Here is a 19205-nt window from a genome sequence, read left to right as displayed (position 1 = left end):
TGCATTGATGGGTCTGGACATGTAAACCCTCGTTCTCGTAGGAAATTTGCGTGCTCGAGCATTTGCTGTTGCCTCGCGTGGACATGCGGTAATCCAGCGGTTAACGAAATACAATACCGATGTATGGCAATCACTGGAGCCCTACAGCTGCCGACATGCAGTGGAACAGTTACCCCACGGGCTGGTGGACATACTCGCAGCATAGCTGCATGTGTTGCTGCATTTGAATCGATTATATCCGGTGGCGTAGGAAACCTTAATACGGCTAATCAAGATAGATTGAATACGGACCGTAGAACCGAACTCCTACCTAGTAGCGATGATTCATTACCACAAGGCTGGAAATGCGTACAACTGAAACATCTTAGCATGTACAAGAGCGCGTGTCGTTCATGGAAGGGCTGGTACAAATGTCCAGTGCAGCCCCAACCTAATGCGCTTGAGACTTCAGGCTTTTTTGCCTTCCATTGTTGTTCGAAGGTTGTCCCTACTGGATGCTGGACTTGGAGACCTGGAATTTGTGTTGCAAGATGTTCGTCGTCCGCCAGGTCTAGAGAGGTTCTCACTTAGAGTACGCCTAGCGATAGTGGAGGAAACCTTGGAAGCCTAAGAATTTGCAAGACACAAGACAACAGCAAACTTTATTGAGCAGAGCTCACTTCAACCGTCTCTTCGAGCGACAGGACATGGAAATAGAACGGATATTTCTCCTACACTTGACAAACTCCGAAGGAAATTGCACTCTTCATGGAACCTTTTTTTTAAAGGAGTGTCACATGATATGGCGGGTTGTTGCTGAAGACTATTAGATGGCGTCATAGAAGGGAGACCTGGGCAGTCGGGTTCAGGCTCAGGAGGATTGTGGGAGCCCAGGATGCTGAGACGACGTGCTAAATTTGTCGCACTGCCGGACCTGACGATCTGCGAACGATGCGCATCTTTCAGGAACAAAAATTTGCGTCATTGAGTGTCGCATCTTCATATAAGAGTCTGATATCCTCGCTGTTGACCTCAGAAGGTGGGGAATCTAGTGCTCGGCAAGCCTTGAGGGTGCGGGTGACGCGTCATCTAAGCTGAGTGAGACCGCAGCAACACCACAGGTCTCCCCAGCGAACACCGCCCTCTACAGCCCCGACAATACAGAAATACTCGCATCAAGATTGCGCCCAGGTAAAAGGAAATGTCGGAGGTGCTACCGCGCGCATGCCTGAGGAATTCGAAGAGTCCAAGAGTTGGGCCAAGTCAGGAGGTCCGAAACTTCTGGCCAACATAGCCCCTCCGGACTGTCCGGGAACAACACTTCCACGCGTGTCTACGCAACGGATAGGCTGGGGTGTTACGCGTTTCTGAGGGCCAACAAGGCCTTGGATCTGGTCGGTAGGTGGGGTAACTGTCTGTCCGAGCACGTGAAACTGTAATACAGCCAATAGCATGGTGAAAGGGTCGTATTCTCCTAGCAACCGATTGGGTCGAGGTTCGCAGCAAATGCACGATCTGTCAGACTTGCGGTTCCCGAAAGGATAACTGCAACAGTATATAGGTTAGTGATCGGGTCACGCAGGGTCTCGCAACTCGGTGTTTGTGGAACGCTGTCACATCACACCATACAGTCTTGTCGTCGTCAGCACACCAATACCCATTCTCTCGGTCTTTTTCTTGTCACTCTCTCAGCTTCCGGAACCTCCGCGCATCAGGCTTACTCTCTGCCTTAGCTTTATTGATCGTGAGTGTGTCACAGCAGCATACACACTCTCCCACCCTTTACCACTCGCTCTCGTCACACAAACACTTGTATCACAACATATACTCCCTCTCCTCACAACCAAGATGTATCTCCAGAAAAGGGACGGCAACATGGGCTTCGACATCGCCCCAGCTTTGATCATTTTCCTTGTCATTCTCGGAGCAGGCGCGCTCGTTTGCTGTGGCTTTGCCGTCGCTAGATTTATGGGTGGAGAACCTGAAGATGAGTCAAGCCGTTTCCATCGGTCTCCAGAACAGGATTCGTACATGAGAGAAGTACGAGAACGAAGCTGGCGCAAGCTTCCGCAGCTTGGAATGCCAAAACCCTACTACCAATCGCATGGTGGTAATATGGCTCACGCACCAATGAGTCCAAGGTAAGATGGAATAGTCATCCTTACACAATAACCTTCCTGAGGCTGACTCGAACAGTGGCAGCAACACTACTTACGGATGAGCAAAGGTGCGATCCTCCAAGCTCGCTAAGGCGAATAACAGAATAAGCTGTGATATACGAGGGTCTTGCCAAGGACCCCACAACACAGCAACCGACGACACGACACGACACGATGTAATGAACGAGAGGCATAATCTGCAGGTACACGGGGTCAAGTCTCACGAGAGGAAGTCGGCTTTGAAGTGAAAGGCGTGGAACGTTGATCGAAATATCACCCTTTCCCGGACTGGTGGAATCTGTTCGTCGAACTACTCTTACCTCACATTCTACATCACACGACCGAAGTGGTATGAATGTGGAGTTCTCGATCGAAAAGAGCCTATGTTTAATTCGCAACCAAGATGCCTTTAGGATCCTGGAAGACGGATTGATTCGGGATAGACAGCGATAGATCTGGGGTTGGAGTTCTGGTGTACGGTCTCCACAGGAGTGGCTATTGAGTCTTGCAGGATTTTCTAGTCCAATTCATTTGCAGTAGCATGTCAGGCAACTTAGCGCAAACCTTTCCTATACGTCAAATGCTTTTGTCGTTATTATGTTCATATCTAGCAGTCAAGGCATAGACCACAATATTGTCTTAGCAACTAGGATCAAAAGATTTGAGATCAGTAACCATGAATTCACACGCTAATCAAGCGGCAAAATAACACTAAAGGGTCAGCATGAGACGCCACTTATCACTAATGTCTAGAAAGGATGTCTCATTCTGTCTTGATGAGGCCGAGTCATATTCATTGAGTCTCGAGGTTATTGCAGAAAACTATTGCGAGCCAACGAATAAGATATGCGAAGGAGCAGGATATGCCAACACTAAATTGGATCTAGCTCACAAATCATCTAGAAACTGCTTGTAGTTATCTTGCAGCTTGTTATGCGCACCTAAGGCAAGACCGGCGTCCAACTGCGTTCGACAACAGTTCGCGAGAGTTCGTTCTGCACATGATCCCAGTAAGAGGACAAGCACCCCACGTGTAGAGTGGGTCATTCTACCGTGCCGACGGTTTAGTCCTGTAGCGTTTGCGGCGTAGTGATGGACGCGTCGTATCTGAAGAAAGACTTCTTTCTCGAAAAGAACTTTCTTTTATGATCTTTGTCAAAGGCGGAATCTCGGGGCTGTACCGGACTGAAGATACAGAAGCTGCATGAGGCATTATGTTCCCGGCAGTTTCCGAAATGCAGCCGGTGTTCTTCATACTGGTTGAGGCAGTCAGCACACCATCGTGCCTCCTGGTATCTCCAACTCATGACGATCGGCGCGCCGCCTTGCAGAGAAAGCTGAAGTAGGCGGGGACGCAGCAATATGGTTATGTTGAATCGACGTTGCTCACCATCCACACAATCCAGCCACAAGACCAGATGTCTGTGTCGCTGTCAACTTTTAGGCGGTGACCATGATGGATGATATACGGGGAAGCGGAGAATTCTAACGAGGCTCGTGACAGAAAGCGTTCTTCGTTTAATGCCGGGGCCGGGGCCGCTAACCCATTGTGGGTTATGACCATAAAGCTACTCCATGGATCTATGCTGTCGAAAGTCACTAATCGTCATCGGGACTCACCGAAAATGTTCCTTGTGTATCTACCTTGGGCAAACTCAGGTACGTACACAAAGTGATGCTGTGCGTCTTTGTTCGGCGCCTTGGTGCCTAGGTGAGGTGCGTACCGCGTGCCATCCCCGCAGATCGTCAAAGCTTGATGCTCAACCACAGCCATGACAGCGCAAGATGTCGGCACTTCTCTCATTTGAGTCAGTTGACAGACTTTGTACACAACCATCCGCAGACTGGTTACTACCTTCTTCTTCTGAATACCAATTTCCAGCCCGCTGACCGTTCGGCCCGGTTCACGAGCAAAATGACGTCGACGTGCTTTCTACCCCATGGGTCCATCGAATAGCTTCAGTGAACGTTACATCCGTCGCCAAGCTATCTTGTTTGCTCGTGAGATCCATAAGCGGGGTACATTTATTCGGAACAAAAAGCAGCGAATGCAGCAAAGGCAGCCGGCGACCATGACGATCCATGTGTGCCGTCATAGCCCCGAGAATATACTCTGGGGCCTTCCTCGCGATACCTCATGTCTTCAGTACTTCCTTTTGATATCCCGAGATTGGCTTGCTACCCTACGTCAAGATGCGCAGCCTCATGGTTCTGAGTGCACTCACAAACATACCATTGCTCGTCTCAGCGCAATGTCCAGAATACGTGGACTACGCACTCGAGGTTCATGAACCTTTGAGCTCCGGCAAATATCAGCTTGCCTACCAACGACCGTCCGAAGAATGTCGGACTTTCAAGTCGCAGGGCCTTGAGGACACCATCACACGCATGGAAGGTGTCATCAAAGACCCAGACCTGTACCGTCTGTTCCAAAATGCCTACCCCAACACGCTCGATACAGCAATCGCATGGAAGGGTTATGCAGCCAACAACACCGATGAAGAGTTGACATTCATCATCACAGGAGACATCAATGCGATGTGGCTGCGGGACTCGTCGAATCAGCTGCAAAGTTATTTGCCCCTCTTGAACGCCAGCAGCGATCCGAACTCGATCGCCAGCTTGTACCGGGGAGTCATCAACCTCCAGGCGCGATACCTACTCACAGCACCGTACTGCAACTCGTTCCAGCCGCCCGCCGAAAGCGGTATCCCTCCAGCTGAGAACGAGTCTGGAAACCAGGACATTGTTTTCCCTGAATATTCAAACAGCAGCGTTTTTGAATGCAAATATGAGCTCGATTCGCTTGCTGCCTTTCTACAGATATCTGCCGACTACTACGAAGCAACGGGAGATGTCGAGTTCTTTGGAAAGTTCCAGTGGGCCAAAGCTATCGAAGCGGTACTAGATGTGGCCGACGATATGATGCTTCCAACTTATGGTCCCGACGGAGCGGTTTTACAAAGCCCGTATACGTGGGAGCGAACCACGACCAGAGCAACCGAAACTCTTGCGAACGATGGAATCGGCAATCCAGTTGCCAACGGAACTGGCCTGATCAGAAGTGCTTTCCGACCAAGCGACGACTCCACTATCTTCCAGCTCTACATCCCAGCCAATATGATGTTTAGCTCGTACCTGGCTCCAACAGCGGAAATTATGAGTAAACTCAATAGCACAAATTCCGCGGCGCTTGCGAAAAGAATGTCGGGCCTCTCAGAGTCGCTACGCAACGCTATTGAAACGCATGGGACGGTTGATCACCCAGTATATGGCAAGATTTATGCATTCGAGGTTGACGGCTTCGGCGGGCACGTCATCATGGACGACGCTAACATTCCGGGTCTCCTCTCAGCACCTTTCTTCAAGTATCCGGTCAACGAGGAGACATATGCGAACACACGCAATCTGGTGCTCAGCTCGACAAACCCATATTTCATGAGAGGTCCTGTCATTAACGCTATTGGCGGCCCGCATCAGGGACCAGGCATGGCTTGGCCCATGGCTTCCATTGTACGCATTTTCACGAGCGATGACGAAGGCGAAATCGTGAACGAGCTGGCTCAGATTGTGAGCAGTACTGATGGCTTGGGCCTGATTCACGAGAGTATCAACAGCTTTAATGAGAGTGACTGGACAAGACAGTGGTTCTCTTGGGCGAATGGACTTTTCGGACAGATGATTTTGGACCTGGAGGAGCGCAAGCCAGAGATATTAGAGACAAGTTTCCAGTAAGTTGGAGGCTTTGGTTGGAGGTCTAAATATTAGCTGTGCATGCAGCATGCGTTAGTAAGCGCAAGGTTTCGAACGCCTGTATCAAGATGTTGCAATGCTATGCTAGTCATCAATGTTGTAGCACGTTGCTGGTTGCTGCCCAAACTTTACCCTGCATTCTGCATGCGTCAGAGCCTAGACACTGTGCAACTTTCAAGCCTTGATGTAAAAAGCAAAGCATGTTATGACTGCATAACTCCTCTCTGAAACCTGGATGCTTTGCGGCCGAGAAAACAAATTCCGATCGCGTCCTACAAATCGCCAATTGATCGCCCGTCCGCCGTCATGGCGGCGTAGCTGGAGCCGCTAGCAACTTGGTTTCTAGGGCATGCAGTGTCGCTCATCCTGACCAAGATGGTTGGCAATGGCTTCTCCATGTGCAAGGCTGTGCCGCAACCGGCGCTAGGAGCAGGTTTGGAATTTGTGACGCTTTGAACAAAAACTTGGTTGGAGTGAAGACGTCGGGACCCGTTCGGTGGTGGGTCGCACCAAGTGCCGGTTTCGCAGTGGCCGACAGTTTCCCCACGCTGTCTTCCACCAAGCACGGGTTGTGAGGACGGAGAAGCAATCTGGACGACGAGCTTCCCTAGCAACGACAAGCCATGCAGCGATTGCTGATGCGCTATGCAGCGTTGCTGCATGCACCAAAGAAGCTGGAGGAACTTAGCGCGGAACCCTCGTGGAAGATGTCAATGCTGTGAGTGGGTCGCTTCATCTTCTCTGGCGATCGTGTCAGGGGCCCGCGAATTAAGCGGCCGTGTGGCGGTCGCGAGAGTAACCGCGCGCGCAATCGAGTCGTGTCTGGGATGCCGTTGGCTGCCTGTGACAGGGGAACTGAAGCAGCAGGCGTGGGATCTGCTTCCTGTCCGCCATCTCAAGATCCAGTTCCTTCACGAGACTTGCAGCTCGGCATGATGCTGGTCAGCCTGGCTTGACAAGTGAGGAGAACAGCAACTAGTGCTTCGGTCCCTTACTATGCATCGGTCCCCAGCTGACTCCAAATCTTCATAGTCATGGACTGGACGGCTGAGGAAATGAAGGAGCTGAAGTGTCTCCTCTTCGGCCAGCCTCTGCGGCCAACGAGAGCCCATGACATAAGCCCAATAATGCGCCTCGAATTTGGCGTGTTTGGGATCAACGATGTCTTCAGCTGCATCTCCAAATCTTCGCTCTCGATTACCCTTTCCCTACCATCGCAAGAAAGCGCCAGTGGCTGTCATCCGCTTGGTTCCTGCCCGACTAGCACCGAACTACATCTCCAACCTGCGACCCATCTTTTTGTCTCTTCTCTTCTCATACGCCCGTTACACAGCATTCACTCGCTTTTGGACCCTCCCTGATACCGTGTTTCACCTAGACGATATTTCGGCGATTTGAACGTCGATACTAAGCGCTGAGGCTGCATCCTCCTCACTATATGCCAACATCAACCACAGGCGCTAATTCGACCAATCTTGGACCACTTCGACTGAGGCTCTGTCTCCACAATCCAACATTCACTGTCTGCCGGTGACAGCCTGCATAAAACATCCAGCCTCTGTTTGCTTCAAGAATTCTCCGACTCGATTTGATTCCTCGGATTGCATCGTCCCTAGTCAACCTCGCCAGAATCGTACATACGCGCAGAAGGACTAGTTTCAACATTTCGCCAAACGCTTGCTCTTGCGCACCAATCAACTAACTGCTTGCTCGACTTTTCTCCGGCAGGACCATACAGAAGCAGCAGGCTAAAACATCCAACTCACCGTTCTGCATGCATTTCTAAATCTGATACCTACGATTGTATGCGACACCTCAGAGGTGACCAGGGCTTAGACGCATACGCGCTTCAACGCCGTTGGTCTTTGCTGTTATCAGCTTAGGTTATCCCGACATCATGGCCATGGACAACACTACGCTCCACACCTTCCTCTTGTATGTCTACCCCCTCTGTGCCGCTCACTCTAAGGCAGTCACTTATTCTTGCATCAAGTCACTGCCCAGCTGCACTGCGCAGTGTAGTCTTACTCGGATCTTGGGACAACTTTCTGCGACCCTATCCATTAGAACTTGACGTACGCGGGGGCCGAAATCTCTGGAAAGGTTGCTTTACCTTTTTAGATATTATTTGCGACGGCGATCTGGACCAACATACTCCAAGGCGGGACGGACCTCTGAAGATGGGTGGCACCTACTGGTACTACGTAAGTCTGCTACTTTGTTAGATTGGCTCACTGATTGACTCTTTGCAGTACAAAGTAGATGAGGATGAAGAATGCCACAATCCGTCTGAGGAATCAACGACGTTTTGTCCTCTTCTGCCCGGACAGCGCCTTAACGTCCTGGATGTACCTCGCGAGGGGCACAGCCGTAGTGCCTCTGATACCTCCTCCGCTTTCACCCGGGATCCCAAAGATAGGTACCTCACGCCAGTGCCACCTGCAAGCCTAAGACCGTTACCATCCCCAAGAACCAGGTCTAGTGAAGAATCACATGTCATGCCCCTACCATCGCCTTGGACTCCAAAATCGGCGACGCATCCCCCTGCAGATGGCTTCCTGTCTCCACATGTAGTGCGCCATGCTCGAAGTGCATCAGCATCGCCTTATATGCCATCGACACCTATCTTCCCGGACTTCAAGCTTTTGAAGGAGAAGCTTGCATCGAAGCGATCTGCATCAAGAAATCACAGTGCATCCAAGACCAGGGAGCTAGACATCAGTGCGCCGGTGCTTGTTAGTGGGGGCGAGGAGCTCAACCTCATTCCATTATCAATTTACCGACCGTCATTTGAATCTATCAGAGAAGCTGAGGGTGCGGCACCGCGTTCAGTGCCAAATATCCGAAGGGAGTTCTCTCCGTTGACGTCGCATCCGGTGGATCTTGATCATGATTCACTATTCGGGCCTGCCGAGCTACCCACTGTTGATGAGCGCCCTATCAGGCGACGTCGCTCGCATGTACCTTCGACTGTTATTACAAGCGAGTTCAAGGTTGAGCAAAGCCGTGTCCGTGCTAATTCCGCCGACACAAGACGGACCCAACATTACCTATTTTCTAACGATCCTTGGCTATCCTCACCGAAGCTTCAGCAACAATTTGAAACCGAGGATCGAGTGGTAGAAGACGATACCCCTCCAGCTCCTGTACTATCACGACCGTCAACCTTCCTCGGTGTATCTGTTTCAGATGAGCGACCTACATCGAGTCATGGCAGTGTTCACAGCACGAACCTTCGACAGTCACCATTTGACAAAGAGCTCCCAGCACTTCCCCGTTATCTGATACCCGCACCACTCTACACATGCAACGAAGCATCAGCCAGCGGAATACCAGCTGATGAACTGGAAGACGAGTTCGAGGAAGCTGACGATGACGAACGCCTTGACCACTTCAGCGTGCAATTCCAGGAAAAGGCTCGCAGTCACTTTTCCACATGGAGTAACGACTCCATCGGCTACAACTCCCCAACCTCTTCCAACGAGGACGATGAAGCCGTCTTCTCGCCAACCTTCAGCTCCCTCACCAGCAACGACAGCGACATCGATACTCCTCAAGGCCTCTTAATCCGCTACTCGTATGCCTCAGCCCAACAAGTACAAACCGAGGCCTCGAAACATATGTCCATGACCCCCGAAATTCAGAACATCGACAACAACTACAATTATAATGATACTTCTTCCAATGATGAAGAAGAAGACGACCGTCAATCCCCCTACCGTCTTTCGACCCCACCGCAACTAAATGAACTCCGCATCTCAACATTCGGCTCTGATCTCTTCAAAGTTGAGACTAGCGGGCAGCATTCTGATGCGGTCTCGTCGCGTCGGTCGTCGCGGCGCCAAGCTGCTTGTTTTGGACTTGGCTTCCAGTACAGTCTGCCCGAGCAGGACGTTGGGAGTAAGACTACCATTGAAGAGCCTGTCGGAGGTAGTGAGCGTCTCGAGCCGACGGTCAGCGTGAGGAGAGATAGGGAGATAAGTGGTGTGCATGCGCTTATGGAAGATTTCGCGTTTTTGGGTGACGCGGTTATCTGAGTATACGCTTACCCCGATTTCCATCCATGCTTTTCGGTACGCGGGCCGCGATTGTTTGTTCTCGCATATTTCGCTTCACCGTTCATGTTACGTTTTACGGCCGTATAGATCTCTTCCGGTTTTCAATTGCCTTTTGATGTACAGCATTTGACTGTTTTCTTTTTCTTTCCGCTTCAGATACCAACGACGCGACATTCAACGATATAGCAGCGCATAGGAGGATTGAGATTGACTGGGTACGTTGTATACCACATGCTCACAAAGACATGAATCTTCGTACAGCATCTATCCTACGAGAAGGGATGAGATACGGAGACAAGGTGAACATGTAGATTCAAAATCATGTTTTTTTTGGACAATGATGTAGTAGTCAGCTTTCGCGGCATGTCGCTTTTAGATAGCAGTATTACAGAACTACTTAAATGAGTCACGGCATTCGATTTCATTCGCCGCAATGTCTCGTTCATGGTGAAGTTTGAGTCAAAGTTGGTGGGTGAGCACAAAGATAAATGCATGGTGTGAGATGCACAAATCGGTGTAATCCATCTCATTCAGTTTTGTCTATCTGAATATACCTTTATACGAGTGGACCTCTGTGTTAAGGTGGCCTGAACGTTTTCTGTGAATGACTACATCTAAGCTCCACTCTACGTACGACGATTATGTTTATGAGATAGTGTAGTTCTCGGCAACAGACTTGACGTCTTTGGAGAAGCTGATGTCCTGACCCATGGCAAGCAGAGTTACGGAAGACACCTGTGGCGTTCATTAACTTCGCATGTCTCGTGGAGCAAAATTGAAGACAACTTACATCGACATCTACAAATGGTGTAGCCTTGCTGAATCGAACGTTCATGGGGAAGAACTCTGAGTCACTGCCGGCTTGTGCCTCAAATTCGAAGCTACCAGAGTTGTTCGCTTCGTCTACGGCACCGATGTTCCACTCAATGCTATCGCCGCTGACCTCGTATACAGCGTCAAAACTCGAAACGTTGGGCTCGTCAGTCTGGTATGGAATAGTGACAGTGACATCCTTCAATGAGTCACCACCAGTGAGCTCGTACTCAACGGTGATGTTGTACATGTTGCCTGAATCCTCGACCCAAACGCGAAAGGTAATGGGCGGATCGGAGATGTCGTCAGGCCGTGGTGCCAGCTTCCACTTCATGACGCCAATACCCATGTTGGAGGGGAAACCCTTGCTTGTATCGGCCAGCTGAATGACCTTGTCGTTTCTGAAGACGGTCTTGTCGACCTTGGGATGTGTCATCAACTGTGCGCCGCGAGTGTCGCCAGTAGCCAGGTCGAGTTTGACTTGTGTGAAGGACGGGTCGGTAATCTTGAGTTGCATCTCGCCCTTGACTTCGAAGGACTTGAGGAGACCCTCGCGGTCCAGCCGGGCGGAGATGGTCTCGTTGGTCGTGATGTGTACGGCCTCGCGGTCAGTCGAGGTGGACTGGCGAGCGCTTGCTGGAGCGACTGCGGCAGGGGCAGATGGCTTGGGTGCAACAAGGGGTTCCTCCTCGGCCGGCGCCTGTTCGCCAGTGACTTGCTCGTACATGTTGTTGGTCTTGTTCTTCTTGCCGAGCTGCATGCCCTTCTTGCCCAGAGCCAATGGCTTGCTAGTAGCCTTCTTCTTCTCAGCCTCATAACTGTCGTACGTATCCGCGACATTGGTCGTGGGTACGCTGGGCGTGAATGCGGGATACGAAGGCGAGCGACCGCCCATACCGCTACCCATGCCACTGCCCATACCGCCTCCCATACCTGCTCGCTGCGATCTTGACATCTCCTTCCTCTGCATCTCGAGCTGCTTGGCCCTGCGCTTGCGCTCTTCCGAAGCCTCGAGCTCCTTATTCCGTGCGATGATTTCTTGGATACGCTCCTCATGCGATTCCATATCCAAGAAGGTCTTGATCTGGCTCATGGTCAGGTTCTCCCTGTATCCCAACGTGACGATCTCGTCAAAGGCTGTCAGAAGCTCAAAGGCATTCTTCTGGATCTCGCGCTCGTCGAGAGATTTGCATATCGAAGAGACGACCTGGGCGAAGAGGTGCAACGTGTTGATGTCTTGCAGAATGTTGGATTGCAGGTTGGTGATCAAGACCATGTAGAGTTCGTCGAGGGGTTGGTATACGTAGCGCACATTGTCCTGTTCGCACGTCGTGTGTTGGGTTCCGCTATCGGCGAGCTTGGGGAAGGATGCGAGGAGGGCTTCGATGCGTGAGCGCTGCATCTCACGGAATTGGCGGGAGACAACCGCCTTGCCGCCTCTTGTGCATATTGAAGCTGCGAGGACCACCTGGCTTCGTCAGCTTGGTGTCGGTGGAGGGACGGGCGAGCAATTGTCTCTCTTGCAGTCTCATACCATGGTTTCTAGGCGTCAATGGGGGCTACTAGGGTACGCGGTGCTGTTTAGAGTGTCGTGACCTGATATACAATGTCCCAGGCTTGAGGCCGCGTTGTCGAAAGTGGTGGGGAATATTCTCCGACGGGGAGTTGCTTAGGAACACAAATGCGTCCTTTGTTGGAAAAGAAGGCAGAGGGAGAGATCTGACACTAGGAACAAGAAGGCGCGGTGAAGTGCATGCAACAAGGAGAATTCAAGCTGGACAAGTAACTGTTCCCGCCCAGCTGCACCAGTCGCAACACCTGGAGGTTCCGAAGTGGACACCTATAGTCACGTGCAGCTTGCGTCTGCCTAGCGCCAATTCCTCCATGGAGCAGCTTCCCCTCCCTTGAACTATCCGTCGACTCTTGCAGCTTGCAGCTTGTTTATCGCTCTACTCTTGTACAAGGTGCATTTGTTACGCTTTTACGAACAGCACATCTCGAAACCCGCGAGTTTCATCTTTGTCAAGTCTAAGTAGAGATCACCCACGCCTCTGCTACCTGCCCGCTTCCGCCAAAGCACTTTCCCATCCTAGCGCGAACACCACCGTGCTTCCTTTGTCCAATTTCCAGACAAGCCTCCTCTCCCTCACCGCGAACAGGCTTTCACCATAGCAGACCCGCCTGAATCACGCCGCTATGTGCTTCTAGCTCTTTTACAACCTTGTGCACCGATTGCAACCCACGGTTCGCTGCATCGCCACCCAGTGACTCGCGCCAACGTGTGACGCGCTTCCCTCACTCCTTTATTTTACGCGTCTAAACCAGGAGATCAACACCCTCGAACGCTTGCTTTACACCGGATCGCAAATCATGGCGGCCGCAGCGCATACTGTACCAGGCTTTGAACTGTCGACTGCCGACGACATGGATCTGCATTCCGATGATGGCGGCCTCGACTTCAACGATGGTGACATCGAGTTGGATCTCGACCCCCCGCCTTCCCACACACAGGATGATGAGATGTCCATGAATGATGCAGCCTCGACCAACGGCCTAGATGCGGAAAATGCACATGGCGAGCAAGATGACTTCATGGTTGACCAAGAGGACGTAATTGAGGAGGATTATAGCTACCAGGAGGATGACGGCGTCATAGTTGTTGATCAGCCAGAGCCACTCACCTCACAGCCTGTACCGGTCAACTCTCCGCCTAATCCAGTCAATCTTCCACCGATTCAGACCGATGCGTCGAACCAAGATGAAGATCTTATCGACTATTCCGAAGAAGAGGGCGAAGACTACCACAACCCCGAGCTTCGTTCACCATGGCTGCGACAAGAAAGCTACCATTCTGAAGCTCAAGACGAACAGACTAAGGATATGACTGAACAACAAGACGAGATACCCGCTGACTTGCAAGCTTTGCTTTCGATGCCTGCAAACAACAAGTCGCCCAGTCCACTCGTGGAAGCCCGGAATCTAGCTGATCGCAGCTCAGACAGTCTAGCGGCAGACGAACGTGCACACTCGCCCCTCCCACAATCTGTTAAGGATGACGATGAAGAAGGTGCCCGGAATGATGACGGCGATGACGACGGCGGTGTGATGCTGCCAGGCCAAGGAGAACACACAGACAATGAGACACAGAACCATGATTCGGCGCACCAAAGCTATGATCAAGAAGCCACTGCTGAAGGCAACGAGCACCAAGACCCAGAGTCATTTGAAATACCCTCTGTTACTGTGAACTACCAAGGCGAAGAGATGTGGCTGTTCAAACAACACGACTACGATAATAGTGGAGAGTGGCTCATCCAAGACATCTCGCTTGCAAAAGCTAGCTTGTCAGATCTTTTTCAGGCATGCCGTCTATCCCTCGGTGAAGATGTGTCAGGAGAGACAGAAATTGGTTTCAAATTTGAGCATCTACAAAATTTAGAGATCTTCGAGGATAACACAGCATGCGTAGCTGTTTCACTTGAACGTCTCGTAGGATATTACCATGCATTACATGCACACGATGGTAATGACGTGCCAGACTCGTTCTATATCTCCTTGATGTTTCGGCCGCGCTTCGCTACTTTACTCGCAGACATTGCAAAATATGCCGATCAAGGGAGCGGCTATTCTGTTTTCGAGGCCGCTGTGGTTGCTGGTGAAACACATTTCGCTGGCATGATTGGTGGTGCTTCGAGCGATGAGCCCACTGAGTGGGGCACCCAGGAACAAGAGCAAGAATATGATGAGCAGCAAGTAGAGCAAGAAAACCCCGGGGCGGCAGAGGTTGTAAATGGAGAAGCGCAGCTGCGAGAATTTGATGACAAGAGTAGTCAAAACGAAGAAGAGAGCAACCAAGGGACCCGAGATGATAAGAGAGAGGATGAAGGGGAGGATGAGGGAGTAGAGGTGCATGAGGACGAACACACTCCAGCCGAGCATGATTCTTCCCACGAGCTCGAACATAATGAAAAGAATCGTGAGCCGAGTGCTCATGAGGAGGAGAGCGTCAAGCACACCAAAGAGGAAGAGGCTGAAGTGCAACATTCACCTCACGAGGAGGAATCGACTACTGAGGAAAATCACAATCTGCAAGCTGCTAATTCTATTGACATTTTCGCAAACCCTCAGGGAGTAGTAGACCAACCCCATCAGGAAAGTCCAAACCCGAGCGAGGAGACTGATGCTGAGGCAGAGGCTCGCCGCTTGCAGGAGCAAGAAGACTTTGTCGACTACAGCGACGAAGAAGACGAGCCTGCTGTAGATACCAAGGAAGCTGGAAGAGCACCCGCTACTGAACTCTCACCCTCATCTGTGACGCTCCAAGGCGACGAGTCTGTCGACGCAGATGAACATGGATCCGTCGCAGGCTCCGCCAGCCACGATGACAAGGCCAGCGAGAACGACGAGGCACTTAATGAGGAGTCTCACGTCGAACTGGAAAACGACAAAACCGAAGGCAATGATCCATTGTACCAAGATGGTGTTCGAATCGACGACGAACATGACGTATTCCAGGACTTTCACGTAGATGGCACAGATGAATATGCTGCAGATGCATATGATGGCGACATTAACCAAGACTTCGCCAACCATGAATACCAAGACTTTGATGACCAGCCAGAGTTGGATTTCATGGACGGAGATGAATTCAACGCTGCTGGTGCCGAGACAGCGGACGGTAACGATCTGACTGGTACGGACGACTTCCTGGATCTGGAAATTAACCCTGAGTGGGATGCCGACCAGGAACTGGCCCAAGAGGATTCGGACAAGACAGCCAATGTTCATGATCATGCCGATACCCAAGATGGAGAGGACGGTGTGGCTGGAAAAACTTCGTACGCAACGTCTTCGGCTGCACATCCTGCAACGGCCTCGTCTAGCAACGTCCAAGAAGTGTCCCCTCAGGGACAGAAGCGATCTATTGACGAGGCTGGACATGGAGAGGATAATGCATCTGATTCGATAGGTATGCTCATTTCTCCCGTACGCATGCGGAACTCAAACGCTGACTATTTTGTTCCAGACGCCAAGCGCACCAGAGTGTGAAGGCCCACCGTCCTCCGAGTCTACGGGTTCTTCAACTCTACTAACAAGCAGTCTCTCGTGCGCCTTTTGTTCGATTCACTACGCCCTTGAACTAATATGATGTATACTAACACCAGGTCCGACCATGCAGCGCGCGCCGCCGGATACCGAATCTTGCCAAGAAACATGGCCCCAAAAAGGTAAGGGAGAGCGTATTTATACGCGGTTTCTTTTTGTTACACCTTGCCACTACAGCAGGGCACACATTCAGCGTTGCTTTCTTCTTCTGGGCAAAGCTTTGGAGTACGCGGAGGTCAGGATAATACGTCTTGAAATGGATTGAGGATCAGGTGGCGGGAAAGGTGTAATTTTAACGTGTTCCGAGCCATATACCCAGTGCTTTGAGTTCAGTTTCAGCATATACTGGAGGGACTCGAAGCACGATCAACTCTCAACGGAAGAGTCAATCGAAAAGTTTCTCGTAAACAACGACGTTCGGGTATACCCCGGTTGGGAGGACCCGCCAGCCTTACGTGACGATGTATAAGTAGAACGACGTGACAGTGGCTCGTTTGAGGCCAATAGCGGAGCGACAGTGACGGAGTTTGGATTTGATGTTGTGGGGAAGAGGTTACGAGGCATGCTATTTTGGTTGCACTAAGCAGATCATGACGAGGCGCAGCTGGAGAAGAGACTATTGGGCCAACCTTGACACGGAATAGGGCTCTTCTCGATACGTCTAGCTTGCAGAAGTCGGGACGGGCAAGGCCAAGGCAAGACAGAGGTTGATATTTGCGGTTAGATATTGCAGGATGGAATGCCGCGTCTTTGTCTGACGAAGTGATCGGCAGGCTCTAACCCTAGCGTATGTGAGGCGTCAAAGACGGGGACAGGGGAAGCTAAAAGAGGAACCCCTGCGTAAGACGCAAGCCGCAGCCCAGCCGTGAAACCTTGGGATGTGGCCTGGCACTGGCGAGACCGACGCGGCACGCCACCCTGTTGGGAAACGAACGGTTTATCGATAGATGATCGCACATGTAGTTGAATTACCTTGCCATCTTGTTGAATTACAACACTCGCTACCGCTACCATTTGATCTCGCTGAATCGTGCTGTTGTCACGAGGTTCCCCGCGCTCGCTTGCTCTCCTCATCTTTGGTCTTCCCACCTTTCGTTGCAGTCAGTGACTTGATCCTTGGCCCGGCACAGGAACAGCGTTTGGTGAAACGCGAATCGCTTCTTGCGCAAGCATCCCCAACCTACAACCTATCCTGTCGCATCTCCCATCGCAGCTGCTTACTATATCCCATCTGTCCTCGGTCGCAGTCAGTCAGTCAGTCAGTCAGTCATTCAGTCAACACGGCGCTTGCGCATCGTCGCTCCTTCCTTCCTTGTGCAGGCCACGCTATCGATAACCCCCCAGTCCGCGCAAGCCAGCGCCAACGTCAACAGCCACGCACTAGCTTGACACCACCCACGACCGTTGCCATCGCCCGCGCACATTCACAGCGACACGCACATTGCCATCACCTGGCCGCAAACAACCAAGACGGGTCGCATAGGCCTATACACACAGCCAACATGGTCGAAGACAAGTACGTTGCGCCAAGCGACGGCATGCTGCATGCTGTCACTGCACGTGGAACCTGACGACTGACGATAAGGACAGATATGTTGGCCTCATGCTGGCCGTGAGCTCGTCACTGGCGATTGGAGCGAGTTTTGTCATTACAAAGAAGGGCCTCAATGCCTCGATGGAGAAGCAAGGCTTCAATGGAGACGGCTTTGGATACCTACAGAACCCCGTGTGGTGGGCCGGCATAACAACAAGTGAGTGCACATGCGAGACTATGCTGAGCGCATGACTGACAGCATACAGTGGTTCTCGGCGAGATTTTCAACTTCGCAGCCTATGCTTTCGCGCCTGCCATTTTGGTGACGCCTCTAGGAGCGCTTTCAGTCCTCATCGGTGCCGTGCTTGGTTCATACTTCCTGGACGAACAATTGGGCCTACTAGGCAAGATCGGCTGCGCGATATGTCTCATCGGATCCGTCATCATCGTACTGCATGCGCCGCCAGACAAAGAGGTCGAGTCCGTCGAAGAGATCTTGAATCTCGCGCTCCAGCCAGGTACGTTCTACGCGAGCTTCTGTAGTTGAAGTCATGCTCGAGACTGACAAAGTCACCTAGGTTTCCTCTTCTACTGCGCTTTCTGTGTCGTCTTCTGCATCTTCATGATATACAAGATTGCGCCCAAATACGGTCGCAAGAACCCGCTCATTTACCTCTCCATTTGTTCGACAGCCGGCTCCGTCTCCATCATGTTTATCAAGGCCTTCGGTATTGCCCTGAAGATGACATTTGCTGGAAACAACCAGTTTACACACCCTTCGACATACGTCTTCGTAATCCTGGTCGTGGGCTGCATTCTCACGCAGATGAACTACTTCAACAAGGCCCTGAGCCAATTCTCGACAAACATGTATGTTCAGCACGCCTAGATGCCCACCAACAACTGCTAACTTTTGCTTTCAGTGTCAACCCCCTCTACTACGTCATGTTCACGACCTGTACCCTCGTCGCTTCTTGCCTCCTCTTCCAAGGCTTCAACACTACATCCGCAGTCAACACCATCTCCCTGCTCTGCGGTTTTCTCATCATCTTCTCGGGCGTCTATCTCTTGAACCTCTCGCGCGAAGACCCTAACGGCAACAAAGCATTCGGCTCGCGTTTCACCGACGGCCCGCCTTCAGATGCCATTTCTGGCTTTCCCACAAGACGCAGTATGCAGGCGCGACGCAGCGAGGAGCTTTTTGAGCGACAATCGGTGGGGGTCATTCGCGACGGCAGATCTAGCTACGCCGATGCAGGTGATCGAGGCGCGCTTATGCACGACTACGATGTGGAGAACCAATTCGAGCTTGGCGATCTGGCTGATAGCGACGATGAGCTGGAAAGCGGCCAGAATACCAAGCGGACGAGCTTCGATGAGGAAGCGCGGTTGAACGGAAGACTAAGCGGTGCAGGCAGAGGGCGAGTCCACAAAGAATCAGTACAGCCGAAGAGGAATTCGTCAGTCCGATAGACCAGGCAATCAGATGATGACCATCGATTCGTACAGGCTTTTGCCTGTCTGACTTCTCTCAGGATCAGGGTTAATCCTTATAGCGAGGAAATAACTGGTTTGTAGAGCTTGAATTGTATTGCACCGCGGCGTTTGTGGCACGGGGATTTAGGGTAGTGGGATTGGCGCCTAGGATTAGGGTGCCGGCCACTTGTACTTGTACTATGACAGCATGATATGTATACCCAGAAGGCACGGAAGAAGGACTGGTATTCTTTCTAGAGCACTCGAATCGCAATTTTTCTTTGTCAACGACATCGACATGAAAACGTGACACGTAGTTCGTGTGGT

At 51.4% G+C, this 19205-nt stretch overlaps 6 protein-coding genes across 6 annotated transcripts; 5 read left to right on the top strand and 1 right to left on the bottom strand.

Annotated features, from left to right (window-relative positions):
- Positions 1-1827: 1827 nt before the first annotated feature.
- Positions 1828-2200, top strand: GT037_006132 (uncharacterized protein; the record flags this gene model as incomplete). Its single annotated transcript, XM_038931179.1, has 2 exons — positions 1828-2120; positions 2176-2200. 2 exons carry the CDS (start codon positions 1828-1830, stop codon positions 2198-2200), a joined length of 318 nt encoding a protein of 105 aa, XP_038785676.1.
- A 2131-nt stretch (positions 2201-4331) lies between these two features.
- GT037_006131 (glycoside hydrolase family 125 protein) lies at positions 4332-6347 on the top strand (the record flags this gene model as incomplete). The annotated part of the gene is made up of 3 exons (XM_038931178.1): positions 4332-5869; positions 5919-5923; positions 6223-6347. The coding sequence occupies 3 exons, from the start codon at positions 4332-4334 to the stop codon at positions 6345-6347; spliced, it is 1668 nt and encodes a 555-aa protein (XP_038785675.1).
- Positions 6348-7788: 1441 nt separating this feature from the next.
- GT037_006130 (uncharacterized protein) lies at positions 7789-9928 on the top strand (the record flags this gene model as incomplete). The annotated part of the gene is made up of 4 exons (XM_038931177.1): positions 7789-7826; positions 7885-8095; positions 8144-8310; positions 8368-9928. The coding sequence occupies 4 exons, from the start codon at positions 7789-7791 to the stop codon at positions 9926-9928; spliced, it is 1977 nt and encodes a 658-aa protein (XP_038785674.1).
- A 666-nt stretch (positions 9929-10594) lies between these two features.
- On the bottom strand, positions 10595-12299 carry GT037_006129 (uncharacterized protein; the record flags this gene model as incomplete). Its single annotated transcript, XM_038931176.1, has 3 exons — positions 10595-10684; positions 10740-12230; positions 12297-12299. The coding sequence occupies 3 exons, from the start codon at positions 12297-12299 to the stop codon at positions 10595-10597; spliced, it is 1584 nt and encodes a 527-aa protein (XP_038785673.1).
- An 833-nt stretch (positions 12300-13132) lies between these two features.
- On the top strand, positions 13133-15811 carry GT037_006128 (uncharacterized protein; the record flags this gene model as incomplete). The annotated part of the gene is made up of 1 exon (XM_038931175.1): positions 13133-15811. The coding sequence occupies one exon, from the start codon at positions 13133-13135 to the stop codon at positions 15809-15811; it is 2679 nt and encodes an 892-aa protein (XP_038785672.1).
- A 1559-nt stretch (positions 15812-17370) lies between these two features.
- GT037_006127 (duf-domain-containing protein) lies at positions 17371-18875 on the top strand (the record flags this gene model as incomplete). The annotated part of the gene is made up of 5 exons (XM_038931174.1): positions 17371-17384; positions 17459-17619; positions 17669-17920; positions 17981-18272; positions 18326-18875. The coding sequence occupies 5 exons, from the start codon at positions 17371-17373 to the stop codon at positions 18873-18875; spliced, it is 1269 nt and encodes a 422-aa protein (XP_038785671.1).
- Between the last annotated feature and the right edge of the window lie 330 nt (positions 18876-19205).

The sequence above is a fragment of the Alternaria burnsii genome (genome assembly GCF_013036055.1).
Source record: "Alternaria burnsii strain CBS107.38 chromosome Unknown 752, whole genome shotgun sequence".
NCBI lineage: Eukaryota > Fungi > Ascomycota > Dothideomycetes > Pleosporales > Pleosporaceae > Alternaria > Alternaria burnsii.
Note: the sequence above shows the minus strand (reverse complement) of the source record. Positions and strands in the feature narration are given on the sequence as shown.